General features: G+C 41.1%; 2 protein-coding genes across 3 annotated transcripts; one reads left to right on the top strand and one right to left on the bottom strand.

The window, feature by feature from the left end:
- The first annotated feature begins 1,604 nt into the window (after positions 1-1,604).
- On the top strand, positions 1,605-3,402 carry zdhhc22 (zinc finger DHHC-type palmitoyltransferase 22). Its single transcript, XM_015970135.3, has 3 exons — positions 1,605-1,717; positions 2,266-2,820; positions 2,900-3,402. The coding sequence occupies exons 2-3, from the start codon at positions 2,268-2,270 to the stop codon at positions 3,175-3,177; spliced, it is 831 nt and encodes a 276-aa protein (XP_015825621.1). The 5' UTR covers positions 1,605-1,717; positions 2,266-2,267; the 3' UTR covers positions 3,178-3,402.
- A 781-nt stretch (positions 3,403-4,183) lies between these two features.
- cipca (CLOCK-interacting pacemaker a) lies at positions 4,184-14,155 on the bottom strand. 2 transcript variants are annotated; one of them, XM_015970134.3, is made up of 4 exons: positions 14,007-14,155; positions 11,074-11,187; positions 8,742-8,911; positions 4,184-6,794 (listed from the first exon to the last, which is right to left on the bottom strand). In XM_015970134.3, the coding sequence occupies exons 2-4, from the start codon at positions 11,177-11,179 to the stop codon at positions 6,015-6,017; spliced, it is 1,056 nt and encodes a 351-aa protein (XP_015825620.3). In that variant the 5' UTR covers positions 11,180-11,187; positions 14,007-14,155; the 3' UTR covers positions 4,184-6,014. The 2 variants fall into 2 exon arrangements, with proteins under 2 accessions (XP_015825620.3, XP_015825619.3); XM_015970133.3 differs by having other exon boundaries at positions 11,074-11,190; positions 14,007-14,150.
- Positions 14,156-14,220: the final 65 nt, after the last annotated feature.

The raw sequence follows: 14,220 nt of genomic DNA, 5'->3' as shown, positions 1-14,220 counted from the left end.
ACCTTTTTATTCCAGTTAAAAGAAAAAGCAACAAAATGATTAATCAAACTAACAGGAAATTAAAAGAGGACATCAATGACTTATACTAGTTTTAAATAAATATTTACTATAATTTTAATTTGCTCCATTACAAAATAAAAATCAACAAACCAATCCAAATTCATGGCATTTCTGTCCACTTTGAGGTATTTTATTTTGAAAATTATTTTTAATTTCACATCATTTTAAATTAGTCAATTTAGCTAAAATTAAAAAATTAAAAAAGCACACTAATCAATAAAGAAAGCAGTCTGAAGCAGCTAATCTGCAAAACTTGACAACTTCATAAATATTATGCAATATTGTTGCCCATCAAACCTTCAATTTCAGGCCTGTTGGGACAAACAGCAACAAAACAATATTTAAAGCTACAGATTAGTGCTGATGGCTGATGGATCTTGTTGCATATAAAATACATTTGTGGACTCAAATATATCTTAAGTAGCAACAAAAACATTAAGAATGTGTTTCTATAATTTTCTGCAATAATTCAATAACATGTGGAGAGGATGGTGACGCGACACTGCCATTATTTAAATGTGAAAATGAAAGGCTGATCACATGTCTTATCAGAGGTTGAACAGAGCCAGTGATGTTGGCAGAAAGCTCCAACACAGGTGCTGATCTCTGTGTTTGGGTCTTAATGTTGAATTATCCTAACAAGCTCACAGCTGAGGCAGGAGAAACAGGTCAAAAACACAATGTCTGTGGATCATTTATGGGACAATAAAGGTATTATTGATGAAAAGCAAATTGTCTTCATGCTCAGTCAAATAAACTGAATGTGAGCTAGAGAATAGTCAGAATTAATAAACGTCTGCTTTTGTTTTGAAGGTACAATCCTTCATTGTGAATCTACTGAAAGTCAACAGTTAAAAGCAGTTTCATATCCAAGGTGATTTCATCTTCTTTGTGATGGTGTAATCCTCCTATAGCAGCTGACATCTCATCCTAGAAGAGTATTTGAAGCTGGAATGCCACCTACTGGAACACTGCTTCCTGCACTTTTACCAAACTTAATCAGGAGAAAGACTAAAGTCTTTTTTTACATTTGTATTTCTATTTACTACCATTTAGAATGACATTTCTAGACTTCTTATGCTTTTGTGACAGTTGAAATTTAAAGATAAATAATATGATGGCCTTTTAAACACACTGTAGTATACTCACCCAACACTATAATCATAAAAATAGCAATGTGCTGTTTAATTTTAGGTTTAATCTGGTGAATTTCAAGAGTCTACTTGCTTTATATGAAGAAAAAATATCTTAAAAGTCTTGTAAACAATATAATTTACTGTAGATTGAAAAAAAATCCCACCACAGTAGGAGAAATAACTGAGAATTATTAAAAATATATTTCTGGAAATGTTTTTTTCAATTTATAAGAAGGAAAATAAAAGAGTACATTTGTATTAAGATCATTTATTTTCTGCAATTGTAGCATCAAACCTTCAGGATTTATTTTTTCAGTGAAAAGATACAAAATTATTAGATTATTGAAATCTGAAGGGAAACATGAGATTATGACGCATCCAGACCAGCAGGGGGCGGTAGATAAATGACACAGCCCTGGTGACGTTTCCCGTGAACACCTCTCAATAAAGACATCATCTTGAGAGGCTGCAGGGCTCCGTGGTGCTGAAAGGACAGCTCCTCTGCTCTCAGACATCTGAAGGTAGGCAGATGTGTCACCCTGGAGAAAACCTAACGGGAATAAAACCACCGACTTTACCAAATATTTAGATTTATTCTCCAAATAATCAGAAAACACAAAGGAGGCGTTTGTCATCCACGGAATTGAAATGCTGTTAATTGCGGAAATTCCCTGCGTTTTAGATTGACGGGTTACGATGTAGGTTTAGATGCGAAGTTTTAGATGTAAATTGTGTTTTTAAACATCCTCGTTTGCTTCAGGTTAGCAGATCTCTGAAACAAGGATGGGATATTCTTGGAATGGCCCCTGAGAGTCCCTTGACCCCAATTTGCACAGAAATGAGTTCTCATCAGCTGATTTGTCTCCTCTGTTTTTCTCTCTGTCTAATTAAAGCATAAATTCAGTTTTCTGGTAGCAAAAATAAATAAAATAAAATAAAATAAAATGCGGGTGAAGTCAATAATTCAAACCAGCAACAAATAAAACACTTTTAAAAGGTCTGTGATCATATTTTAAATCATATGTTAAAATATAATTTCCTGCCTAATTTGTGTTTTTTATTCTCACAGAAATGTTCAGCAGAATGTTCAAGCTGAGGCTGCTCAACGCTGTGGCGCCTGCTTACTTCTTCACAGCCACCGTGGCCACCTTTATTCTATACTTCTACCTCTTCATCCCAACAATCTTCCCCAACCCAGATCTCTCCCTGAGGAGCTCCACAGCCCTCCACACCGCTGCCTTCCTGTTCCTGATGTTCAACGCTTTGGGGAATTACGTAATGACTATTAAATATCCAGCAGAAAGTGCCAATGAGACCGTGGTTCCGTGCTCCCCACACTGCTCTGATAACGTGGACGCTCACTACCTCCTGAACGGCCGCCACTTTTGTAAACTGTGCAAGAAAGTGATTCTCAAGAGAGACCACCACTGTTTTTTCACAGGAAACTGCATCGGCAACAAGAACATGCGCTACTTCATCATGTTCTGCATCTATACATCATGCACATGCCTGTACTCCTTGGTTCTGGGTGTTGCTTTTCTCACTGTGGAGTACTCCATCTCCTTTGAGAACCCGCTGACCTTTCTAACTCTTCTCCCTCTCTCTACTGGTTACTTCTTCATGGGTGAGTTCACCAAATCAGAAAGATGATGATTTCCTTTGTTTTGGCATTCATTCCTCCACTCTCTCCCTCACACACACAGGATCCATCTCAGGCCTGCAGCTGTTCCTGGTGCTGATGCTGTACGTGTGGCTGGGCATTGGCTTGGTGAGTACCGGTTTCTGCTGCCAGCAGGTGCTGCTGGTGGCTCGAGGACAAACCTGGTGTCAGCTCCAAAGAGGGGATCTTTTGGAAAACCGCACCCCGTGGAGAGCCAACCTGAAGGATGTTTTTGGCAACCGCTGGATGATTGGCCTTATTTTGCCCGTGCAGACAGTGGAAACGTCCTCTGAAGACACAGATGGACAAAAACAAGACTGATGGACAGCAGTGAATTTAGACTATAGGGTCAAACAGCAACATATCTTGTAGAAAATGCTGTTTTTTAGGTGATAAAATGTCAACATAGATGCTTTGTGATGCTTTTTCAAGTAAAACTAGCTGAGAGCACAGTTTTATTGACGACATGAGTCACATAAGCGACAAAGTAAGTGCACACGACTATATTCATAGAGTCGCTTTTAAAAAGGTAAGATTATTTACAAACTAAGCCTATACAAGTTAACAAGTCAGGAAAAACTGCCGCTGAAACTTGAAAATGAGAATATGGTGCAAAAATCCATTTATTTCAGTAATTCATCTTAGACTGAGAGACCATCTAAAGGCTCAGGTACCCTTTGCAGTTGTTTTGGATTAACCAGCTGATTAGTGTGACACTTTGAGTTTAGAATACCGACAATATTCTAATTGACAGAGATTTTGGGAGTCTGTAAGCCATAATCATCACAATTAAAACAAGTAAAGACTTCAAATAATTGTCTTAGCCTGTAATTAGTCTATCTGATTAGTTTCACTTTTTAATTGACTTACTGACATAAATGAACTTTTGCACCACATTCTAATATTTCAAGTTTCTCCATATCTGTTCTCGAAGCATTGATAAATGGCTTTGCATGCCTTTGAAGCTTTCTATCATGTTACGATTCACTCCTTTTATAAAGATTCAACAACGTGTTATCCAGGGAACTTTATTAAGGGCTACGATGAGAAACGGTTAAGCTGAGCTGAGAAAGCAGCAATGAGCTCCTTCATATATAAAATACTATGTTATAGAAAATGTGAATGATATTGCCCAGGGTGTTATTCACTATGTGCCATAAGGTCAAGCTCATATGTATTCTGCTAATGATAGGACATGCAGCGTTATTAACGTTTTCACTTTTCTGCTGCGGCTGGAGCTGCTGGCATTTAAAGTGTTCTAAGGTGTTTACAAGTTTTGGAGATAATTTATGTAGAAGAATAAACAGATTTTAAAAACACAAACAAATTAGTTGATTTTTATCTTTAATAACGACTCATTCTTATTAGAAAAAAAGAGGAAAGGAGTTTAAGCGGCGAAAGACTTTGAAAAGAACAAAAAGAAACAAATCACATTTCACAAAAACAGACAAACAGAACAGTTTATCCACATTTTTCTTCCAGATTTTACAACTCGTTGCTTTTTACTGATGGTTTTATTCTGCTAATATAAATACAAAATAATAAAAAAATATTCAAGGCCTAACATTTTTAACTTTATAATGATTTTCTCATAGGGGTGATTTCTCCTGTGATTTTGAAACAATGTAAATTAATTTTGGGAAATAATTCAGTTTTTCAACTTTCCCCCACATTTATAAAGAAATGATGATAAAGCAGATTTATATACATGAACAAAAGGCACAGAAATCCATTGAAGATCATGTTCATGGTTTTTACAGAGACGCAAAAGTGCAAATGTCTGAAATGTCAAACTAAACAACAAAATATCCCTTTTTCTTTGACCAAATCTTTAAACCAGGGTTAAAACACAACAGGAATGATAACCAATCCAAAGGCAGACCAGCTAGATGGCTCCAGCTCTTCACTGCTACATTTCCCTCAAAATGATCCGATTTTAACATTATTCACATCCTTTTAGTCGAAGTCATAAAAATGATAACAAATAAATAATACACATACTACAGAATAAAAGTATTGTGAAAAGAAATGACTTACAATAAATATATCTTATTCATTTAAAATTGACTCCTGATTATTAACTGAAAAGATTTAATTTTTCCTTAATTTAACTTTTAAAGAATAAATGATTATAATCGGGATGGACAACATATTTCAGTTTGAAGTTGTAAAATTCTTTGAAGGAAAAAGTTTCCATAAATTATAAGAAGAAAATAGAACAAAAACATAAACAACAATAAAATACAAGAGATCCAGGACAGCTGTGGCCTGTCTGCATTGTACTAAATCCAGATTAATGTAGGAATAGTTGATGTTCTAGTATCTCTTGTAATCTGCCCATTGACATTTATTGCTGCTTTCAGCCTTTAATATGTTGTCTCTAGATTACAGCATCCTGTAATAACTCTGTTATTACATTACTGTTATTACTGTAAACAAACATTCTACTGCAGAGGGCGTCTGCTCGTGCAGTTCCACCAACCCAACAACATAAACCATACAGAAACAGAAAGATGCTGACCTGTGTGGTAAAGATGCACAATCGTTCTTTTTTTATTTCATGTAAGTCATGCGACGACGTCTACAGGCCAGAGTGGAACCTGCCCTTTAGCAACTGCAGAGGCATTCAATTCATTTATAGGCAAAGGTTTGAAATATGAGCATGCTTCCAAACTTTCACTTCAGATCAGTGGCTGTTCTTCAGATGTGTGTCAAACCAGCAGTTCTACACGTTTTAGGGGTTTTCAATATAAAGTGATTTAACATAAGCAGCGTGTGCATTATTATCTCTGGATTGCTTGGACTGCAACAAACAGCAGCTCTCTATGCCTGGGATACATCTGGCCAATCAGACGGCTCAGAGAAGCCGATTTGATTTAGATGCTAGCTGCGGAGTTGCTAAAACTAATGTAGAGTGCCAGGAGTATTGTGATGACAGAGGAGAAAATAAAGTAGCAGAAAAATATGTTTTATTGTAATATTCATTTTTGCAGACTGCGCTGTTTTCTAGTATGCAATTTGCATCATGATATTTATCTACAACCCTTAAGAAAATAGTCAGTTGAGCTGAATTTTCCAATTATTGTTCTAATTTTTTCCTACATTCAGTAATCTAAAGTATAATCCTCCTACAGAACTGCTGGTCATCCACGAGCACATTATGCTTCAACTCTCTGAGCTTTCGCCCCCAGACGTTCCTTCTCTGTGTCCTGCAGAGAGAGCTGGAGTTTAGTCCAGAGCTGTGGGTCCCCGCTGCTCAGAGCCTCCAGCAGCAGAGCCGTCTGCTCCTGCAGCTGCTGCAGCTGGCCCTGCGTGCGCTTGTTCTCCTTTATCAGCTGCTTTGTGCGCATCGTGATCCCCAGCAAGCCAGACTTGCTGAGAATATTGTAGGTGTTGCTGAAGCGTTTCAGTTTGGTACAGTGGATGGAGATGGGGTCCTCGTATTTGCCGTCGGGCATCTCGTCGCTTTCTGCTACAGTCCTGAAATCGTCGGCGTAGTCGGGCAGAGAGCTGCTTTCTGCTTGGGTCAGAGATTTGTCGGTGAGCTGCTCCTGACTCTCAATTGCCTGAAAGTCATTGGTATCAAAGTTGGAGATAGTTTCAGCTTGTGTGTGCAGTGCTGGCAGCAGGCTAGGGGCCTTGCTGAGCCGGTGATGGTGTCTCTTCTGTCGCTGGTCATGTTCTGTTTCAGTCGCCCTCGCCCTTGAGGACCCTGCCCTCTTAGAGGGTGTATCTACTGGGTATGGGGCGATTCTGGGATAGGACTTCAGGATGGGCATGTAGCCTTTGGATTGGCGCGTATTATCAGAACCGGTCTTTGCAGAGCTGCTGTTGCTATTTGAGACCATTGGCTGGAGGAGAACAACTTGTGACTGGGGCATCAAGTCCAAGGGTGGAGGGAAGCCCCACTGCTTTTCTTGTGGAGCCATGGAGGATGGCTAGGGGAAAAAGGATGCAAAAGTTGAGTTTTGCATAATACGGTGTCTCCTTTAACACTCAAAAGGATCTTTTAAAACAAAAACACAGAACTTCACTAAACCAGGGCCTCCCCCCCCCCCCCCAAGAATCCAAACATTATTCAGGCCTGCATCTGCTGCGTTTACTCTTTGGTTTATGATACAGGGTAGATTAGGAAAAATAAATCCGCTAATGCGAGTCGCTCTTCCGTGATGCTACTATGCTTAGGTTTCAGCACGGTGGTGAGGGGTGAAACGACAACCCAAAGACACAAAAATCAGGAGTAATTCGATAAATGTTAGAACACAGTTATAGGGCTGAATATATTTTAATTGTGCCACATTTTCGTTTCTTATTTGCAGTCATTTATTAATTGGCCCTAAAATGTATCAAATAAAAACTCCTGTTAGGCCAATGCCACATATGCTTATGATAAAAATACATACATAAGTCAGGATATCTCGTCTCGTCTCGTCTTCCTCCGCTTATCCGGGTCCGGGTCGCGGAGGCAGCATCCCAACTAGGGAGCTCCAGGCCGTCCTCTCCCCGGCCTTGTCCACCAGCTCCTCCGGCAGGACCCCAAGGCGTTCCCGGACCAGATTGGAGATGTAACCTCTCCAACGTGTCCTGGGTCGACCCGGGGGCCTTCTGCCGGCAGGACATGCCCGAAACACCTCCCCGGGGAGGCGTCCAGGAGGCATCCTGACCAGATGCCCAAACCACCTCAACTGGCTCCTTTCGATCCGGAGGAGCAGCGGTTCTACTCCGAGTCCCTCCCGAATGTCCGAGCTCCTCACCCTATCTCTAAGGCTGAGCCCGGCCACCCTACGGAGGAAACTCATTTCGGCCGCTTGTATCCGCGATCTCGTTCTTTCGGTCATTACCCAAAGCTCATGACCATAGGTGAGGATTGGGACGTAGATCGACCGGTAAATCGAGAGCCTGGCTTTCTGGCTCAGCTCCCTCTTCCCCACGACAGATCGGCTCAGCGTCCGCATCACTGCAGACGCCGAACCAATCCGCCTGTCGATCTCCCGATCCCTCCTACCCTCACTCGTGAACAAGACCCCGAGATACTTAAACTCCTCCACTTGAGGTAGGACCTCTCCCCCGACCCGGAGGTGGCAAGCCACCCTTTTCCGGTCGAGAACCATGGTCTCAGATTTGGAGGTGCTGATCCTCATCCCAGCCGCTTCACATTCGGCCGCGAACCTACCCAGCAAGAGCTGAAGGTCAGAGCTGGATGAAGCTAGGAGGACCACATCATCCGCAAAAAGCAGAGACGAGATTCTCCTGCCACCAAACTCGACACACTCCACACCACGGCTGCGTCTAGAAATTCTGTCCATAAAAGTGATGAACAGAACCGGTGACAAAGGGCAGCCCTGGCGGAGTCCAACCCTCACTGGGAACAGGTCCGACTTACTACCGGCTATGCGGACCAAACTCACGCTCCTCTGGTAAAGGGACTGAATGGCCCTTAACAGAAAGCCATCCACCCCATACTCCTGGAGTGTCCCCCACAGGGTGCCCCTGGGGACACGGTCATAAGCCTTCTCCAAATCCACAAAACACATGTGGATTGGTTGGGCAAACTCCCATGCCCCCTCCATCACCCTTGCAAGGGTATAGAGCTGGTCCACAGTTCCACGGCCAGGACGAAAACCACATTGCTCCTCCTCAATCTGAGATTCAACTATCGATCGGACCCTCCTCTCCAGTACCTTGGAGTAGACCTTTCCAGTCCGAGAGGTAAGTCAGGATATGAAAACATAAATTAAATTATTGCTTCATGACTTGATTGCGGTTTTGTTTTATTCACTACATGAACCTTTTGTATAATTAACCTCATCTCTAGCCAACAATCAGATGTTAGTCTATAAAGGTAACTGGAGTAATGAACCATGAAGTGTCTAGTTGTATTTTACCTGCTTCAAGACAATGTTGTTCATGATGATCATTGGCGACACTCCGGTGTACGAACCTCCCACCACAGCCACCTGCTGACCAGCTGGCTCCTGCCCGATTATTGACCCATTCCTTCCTGTATCCTCAGAGTCCGTCACCTCCACTGCACTGAGGTACTCCGAGCTGGCATCTGATGATGAGAACATCGGCATATGGGTCTCATCGAGCATCAACAAAACAGATTTACCTTTTGGTTGTTTGCAAGGCATTAAACCATAAACAATGGCAGGTGTAGATACATATCTCTGAAGTATCGGAAAAAGGATGCCATCAACCTAATGAGGGGGGGGGGGGGGGGGAATCAAATCCAGGTCAGTCTTCATCATATCAATAAAGGTCATCTCAATCCACATATAGGGGGGAGTTTTTCACGGTCGAACGCTATTTCTAATAATGTAACAGCTAATTATACACATCCAGGTCATAGACAAGAACCGTGCTATGATCCCTAGCATCACAATTAAACATACAGTAAACAATGCAAAGGGTTGACATGCACATTTTTTTTAAATGATTATTAAGTCCACCAGCTGCAGTAAAATAACTACTTACAGTTTTTAAACACATTATCTGTGCTCCAAATGTAGTCAATTTAACATTTCCCTTAAAAAATTTAATGAAATCTAAAATTTATAAATAAAAAGCACTTGTTTGCAAAGCAACTCTCAAAAGTTAGCCAACATAAGTTCTTGTTTTTATTATTTTTTTAAATTAAAATTGTCAAAGCATCTTAATACATTTGACAGAGCATGTCAGACATTATTACAGCAAAAAGCTCCACTAAAGTCGCGTTTCTGAAGAGTAGGGGTCAGCTTAGGGCTGCTCAATTAATCGAATTTTAATCCCAATTACGATCTGAGTTTTGAACAATTATAAAAACAAAACAAGCCGATTATTTGCTCCTCCCACTTGCGCTGCCCTGAGTTGCAAATGAAGCGCTCCTGCTCCTCCCACAGTGTTGCCAACTTATCGACTTTGACGCTATTTCTAACAGCTTTTCAGACCCCCTTCTTGACTTTTTAAATCCTAAAAGTACCTGGCGAACACCTCAGAAACATCTCTGGTAACCCTTAGCTACTTCCTGGATAACTGTCGTTGACATTTCCTGCAGGTTAGCTAAACACTCCGCCTGCGCTCCGGACCGTTCTTCAGGACATTAGGAAAGGGAATGATGTAGTGATGTGTCGGTCGCTACAGAAACGGCTCTCAGAGCCGGCTTCTTGTTGCATTAACCAGAGTGAGTGACACACACCGTACCTGCGGGCTCCTGAGCCGATAAAAACAGCTAAATGTGCGCGTGCGGTGCGCGTGCGGTGCGCTAAACACACGTGCAGCTTGCCCCGATTGCTGTGAAACCGTGTTGGAGGGTGGGGTGGGGGTGCAGCTGTGGTTGGGACAATTATTACATTAACTGATGGACCTGTAAATAAATAGTTTATAAATAAGGTAGAAATAGATAGAAATAAGTTCCTCACGCTGATAAATAATAACTAACCTCTCTGAGGACACGGTGCTAGTGCACTCTCCTACAGCACCTTGACATGACTAAATACATATTATGCAAAATTGTGTGAACATCAATTTATTTGCATTAATTTGTTATAAATGCCACTGTATAATTCTTGCTGTCAGTATTAGCAAGATATTGGTATTTGGGTCTGTACTGGTTAGACTTAAATGAGTTAAACCAAGGTCTACAGCCCTTGGGTCATAAACTATGAGTTAAAAGTATATTGGTCTTTTTATACTGGGAATCAGGAGTTATTTTAGTGATCATCTTGTTTCTTATTTATTTTTGTCCTGATTGTGCCCTGAGCAATTTCATGACAGAATAAAAACAAATAAAATCAACATTAATTGAAAAATCGTCTTAAATAATCGAGATCTCAATTTCAGTCACCATAATCGTGATTATTATTTTTGCCATAATCGAGCAGCCCTAGGTCAGCTTCTTAGCATGTGATTTATTTTACACAAAGATATTTAAGAAACCATCAAGATTTAGTTGTTTGTCTAATTCACAGCCGTAAACTGCTGACACCAACAGCACACCGGCAAAGAATACAGAACAGATGGCACAGCACAGCAGCAAGTAACCCAATACTGTTCAGCATAATTTGAATTATGCTGCACAGGCTCATCTATCTTTCAAACAGAGGAAATGCAAGTTCACTTTAAAAAATATGCTTTTTTTAAAAACAAGTAATGCTTTTTAAAATTGCACACAGCTGGTATATGAACAAAACCACTGATTAAAAACACAAACTTTCAAGCTATGTAAACGTATCAAACCTGAAAAGCCAGAATCTCTCTCCAGGTCATGTTTGGATATTCCCAGGAGCGATGCTCTGGTGAACTGTGGCACCCTGTGTGCCCCTGGTTTACTGAAACCACTCATGTTGATATCTGCTGAACAGATAAACAAAAGAAACACCAATCAGGTTGTCTGAATTTGTGAATGAGGTGCAGTACTCTAATGACCTTTTATTTAGATGTCACATGCTGTGAGAAATCCATTGTAAAACTACAACATAAGCATATTAGGTGTTGACTATTATTATAATATCAGTGTTTTGTTGGTGTTGTGACAATCTACCTGTTTTGACCTTGGAGAATATGTTAAGTATAGTTCTTATTTTGTCTTTGCTTACATAAATCTTGCATCTGTAACTTAGTACTGATGGATCAGTAGGCCAGTGCTATTTCGCAGATTAGTGTACAGATTTCTGATGGATGGTAGTGCAATTTGTAAATAGGTTTGAGAAGAAGAAGAAGAAAATATCAGTTCTATAGCGCCTCTCAAGACAAAAATCACGAGGCGCTTCACAAAAACAAAAAAAAAATGTAAAAATATAAAAAAGAATTTAGAAAATGGTTAAAAATATATTTAAAATGAGCACAAAATAGACAATTGTGATTTTAAAAATGTTAAGAAAGAGAGAGAGTGAATAGGAAAGAGGGAAATCAGTGGATCCTGAGGAAGGTGGAATAGGTGGGGAGAGCAGAATAAAGAGAGAGTGGTGAAGAAGGTCATACAAAAGCCAGCTTGAACAAGTGAGTCTTCAGCTGCTTTTTAAAGGAGACCACTGAGTCCACTGATCTCAGGCTCAGGGGGAGAGAGTTCCAGAGTCTGGGGGCCACAGCAGCAGATGATCTGTCACCTTTGGTCTTTAGCCTGGTGCGCTGCACAACCAGTAGGCTTTGATCACTGGACCTCAGGGACCTGCTGGGGGTGTAGGGACTAAGAAGATCACCAATGTAAGATGGTGCTTGTCCATGTAAGGCCCTATAGACCAGAACCAGGATCTTGAAATGAACCCTGAAGTTGACTGGCAGCCAATGAAGCTGGAGGAGAAGCGGGGTGATGTGGGTGTGTTTGGAGGACTTGGTCAGAAGCCGAGCACAGGCATTCTGAACCACCTGTAGACGGTTCAGGGAGGCTCTGCTCAGACACGTGAAAAGAGAGTTACAGTAGTCTAAGCGTGAGGAGATGAAGGTGTGGATAGCAGTCTCAAGTTCAGAGCAAGACAGAATGGGACTCAGCTTAGCAATGTTCCTGAGATGGAAGAAGGAAGAGCGAACAAGAGAACTGACATGAGAATCCAGGGTGAGAGCTGGGTCAAAGGTCACGCTAAGATTCCTGACGGAAGGTTTGGTGTGAGAAGCAAGCTGACCAAGAGAGTCTCTGACTTTGGGAACCAGCTTGTCTGGGGCACAGATGAGGATCTCAGTCTTATCTTCATTCAGCTGTAGAAAGCTCCCAGCCAACCAGGTTTTGATAGAGGCAAAGCAGGTGTGTAACAGCTGCAGCTTAGACATCTCACGGGGCTTAAAGGAGATGTACAGTTGGATGTCATCTGCATAAAGATAGTAGGAGATTCCTTTGAAGGAGCTCAGGATGTGCTGAAGAGGAAGCAGATAGAGAAGGAAGTGCAGAGGCCCCAGCACAGAACCTTGTGGGACACCATGGGTAAGGGAAGTGGTGGAGGACCTAAAATTGGAGACGGCCACAGAAAAGGAGCGCTCAGAAAGAGGAGAACCACACCAGAGCAGTTCCTGATAGGCCTACCCAGACTCTCAGCCTCTCCAGTAGCAGGTGATGGTCAACAATGTCAAAGGCTGCAGTCAGGTCCAGCAGGACCAGAACAGAACAGTCCCCTGCATCACTGTGAGTCAGAAGGTCATTAGAGACCCTAAGAAGAGCTGTTTCAGTAGAATGAGCTCTACGAAAACCTGACTGGAAGCAATCATAGATGTTATGTTCATCAAGAGCAGCTGTGAGTTGTTTAGCCACAACCTTTTCCAAGATCTTGGAGATGAACGGAAGTTTAGAGATGGGTCTGAAGCTGCTATGGAGAGAGGCGTCAAGACTCGGTTTTTTAAGATGCGGGTGGATTACAGCGTTCTTAAAGTAAGCAGGGTCCTGACCAGAAACAAAAGAAGCATTAATTATAGAGAGCACGCTGGGACCGACGGACTGAAAAGCACTTTTAAACAAAGATGAGGGTAAGATGTCGAGGGGGCATGCAGAGGTCTTCATAGAGTTAACTAGTTTGGTTAACTCGGGCAAAGAAACAGGTATGTATTTTAGCATACAGAAAGTGCTTCTGCGGGCTGATAACACAGCTTCTGTTGTTTACTGGGTCTGCTTTTATCACACATAAATGTAATAAATGCATTTCATTTTCGTTTATCGGCTCAGCTCATTTTTCAAACAAAACCCCAACATTTAAATTGCATTTAACTTACATAGGTAATTTAAATGTAATTTAACAAAAACAAGCTACAAACGTTGCCCTGATTAGTTGTCAGCTGGGGATTCTTGGGTCTATCTTAATTTAAAAGCTAGTTTGGTTGTAGAATATTCATAGAGTGTTTATAACACAAATGTATAAATAAGTATGCTAACAATTCAACGCAAACATTGATAAAATTAAGCTAGCGTACAAGTAGCATGTTGTTTCAGATGTGCAGAGCGGTTTGCCGTATTTTTCCGTTAACTTGATAATATTTAGCATAATCGGCAACTTAACCAATGCAGAAACAACATGTTTGCATGAGACATGTTCTGACATTTGAATTCACGAAGACAGTGTCTCGTTTACCATCTTCGCTCTTAGCACAGTTAGCTTTGTGATGCTAAATGATCTATGTTTACACTACCGTATCATTTACAAGATTCATAACAAGCTAAATGGAGAATAAAATCGTTTTGGAACTCTTACCAATATATCGTTTGCTTGAATATCCAATATTAGCTTCCACGTTTGTCGTAAGTCAACGGCTCCTTGAGTCTGGCGCAGCTAACATTAGCTACGCCTTGTTTCTTCTGATTCGTAGCTCGAGAACCGCTATGACCAGTACTGTGTTTTACAGGAAAGTTAAAGCTTGGACGTGAATTGTGTTAGAAAACTAACGAAGTGCTACAAGAGTGTTCAT

The sequence above is a fragment of the Nothobranchius furzeri genome, chromosome 18, assembly GCF_043380555.1.
Source record: "Nothobranchius furzeri strain GRZ-AD chromosome 18, NfurGRZ-RIMD1, whole genome shotgun sequence".
In the NCBI taxonomy this organism is placed as follows: Eukaryota; Metazoa; Chordata; class Actinopteri; order Cyprinodontiformes; family Nothobranchiidae; genus Nothobranchius; species Nothobranchius furzeri.
This window is presented reverse-complemented; position numbering and strand designations above follow the sequence as displayed.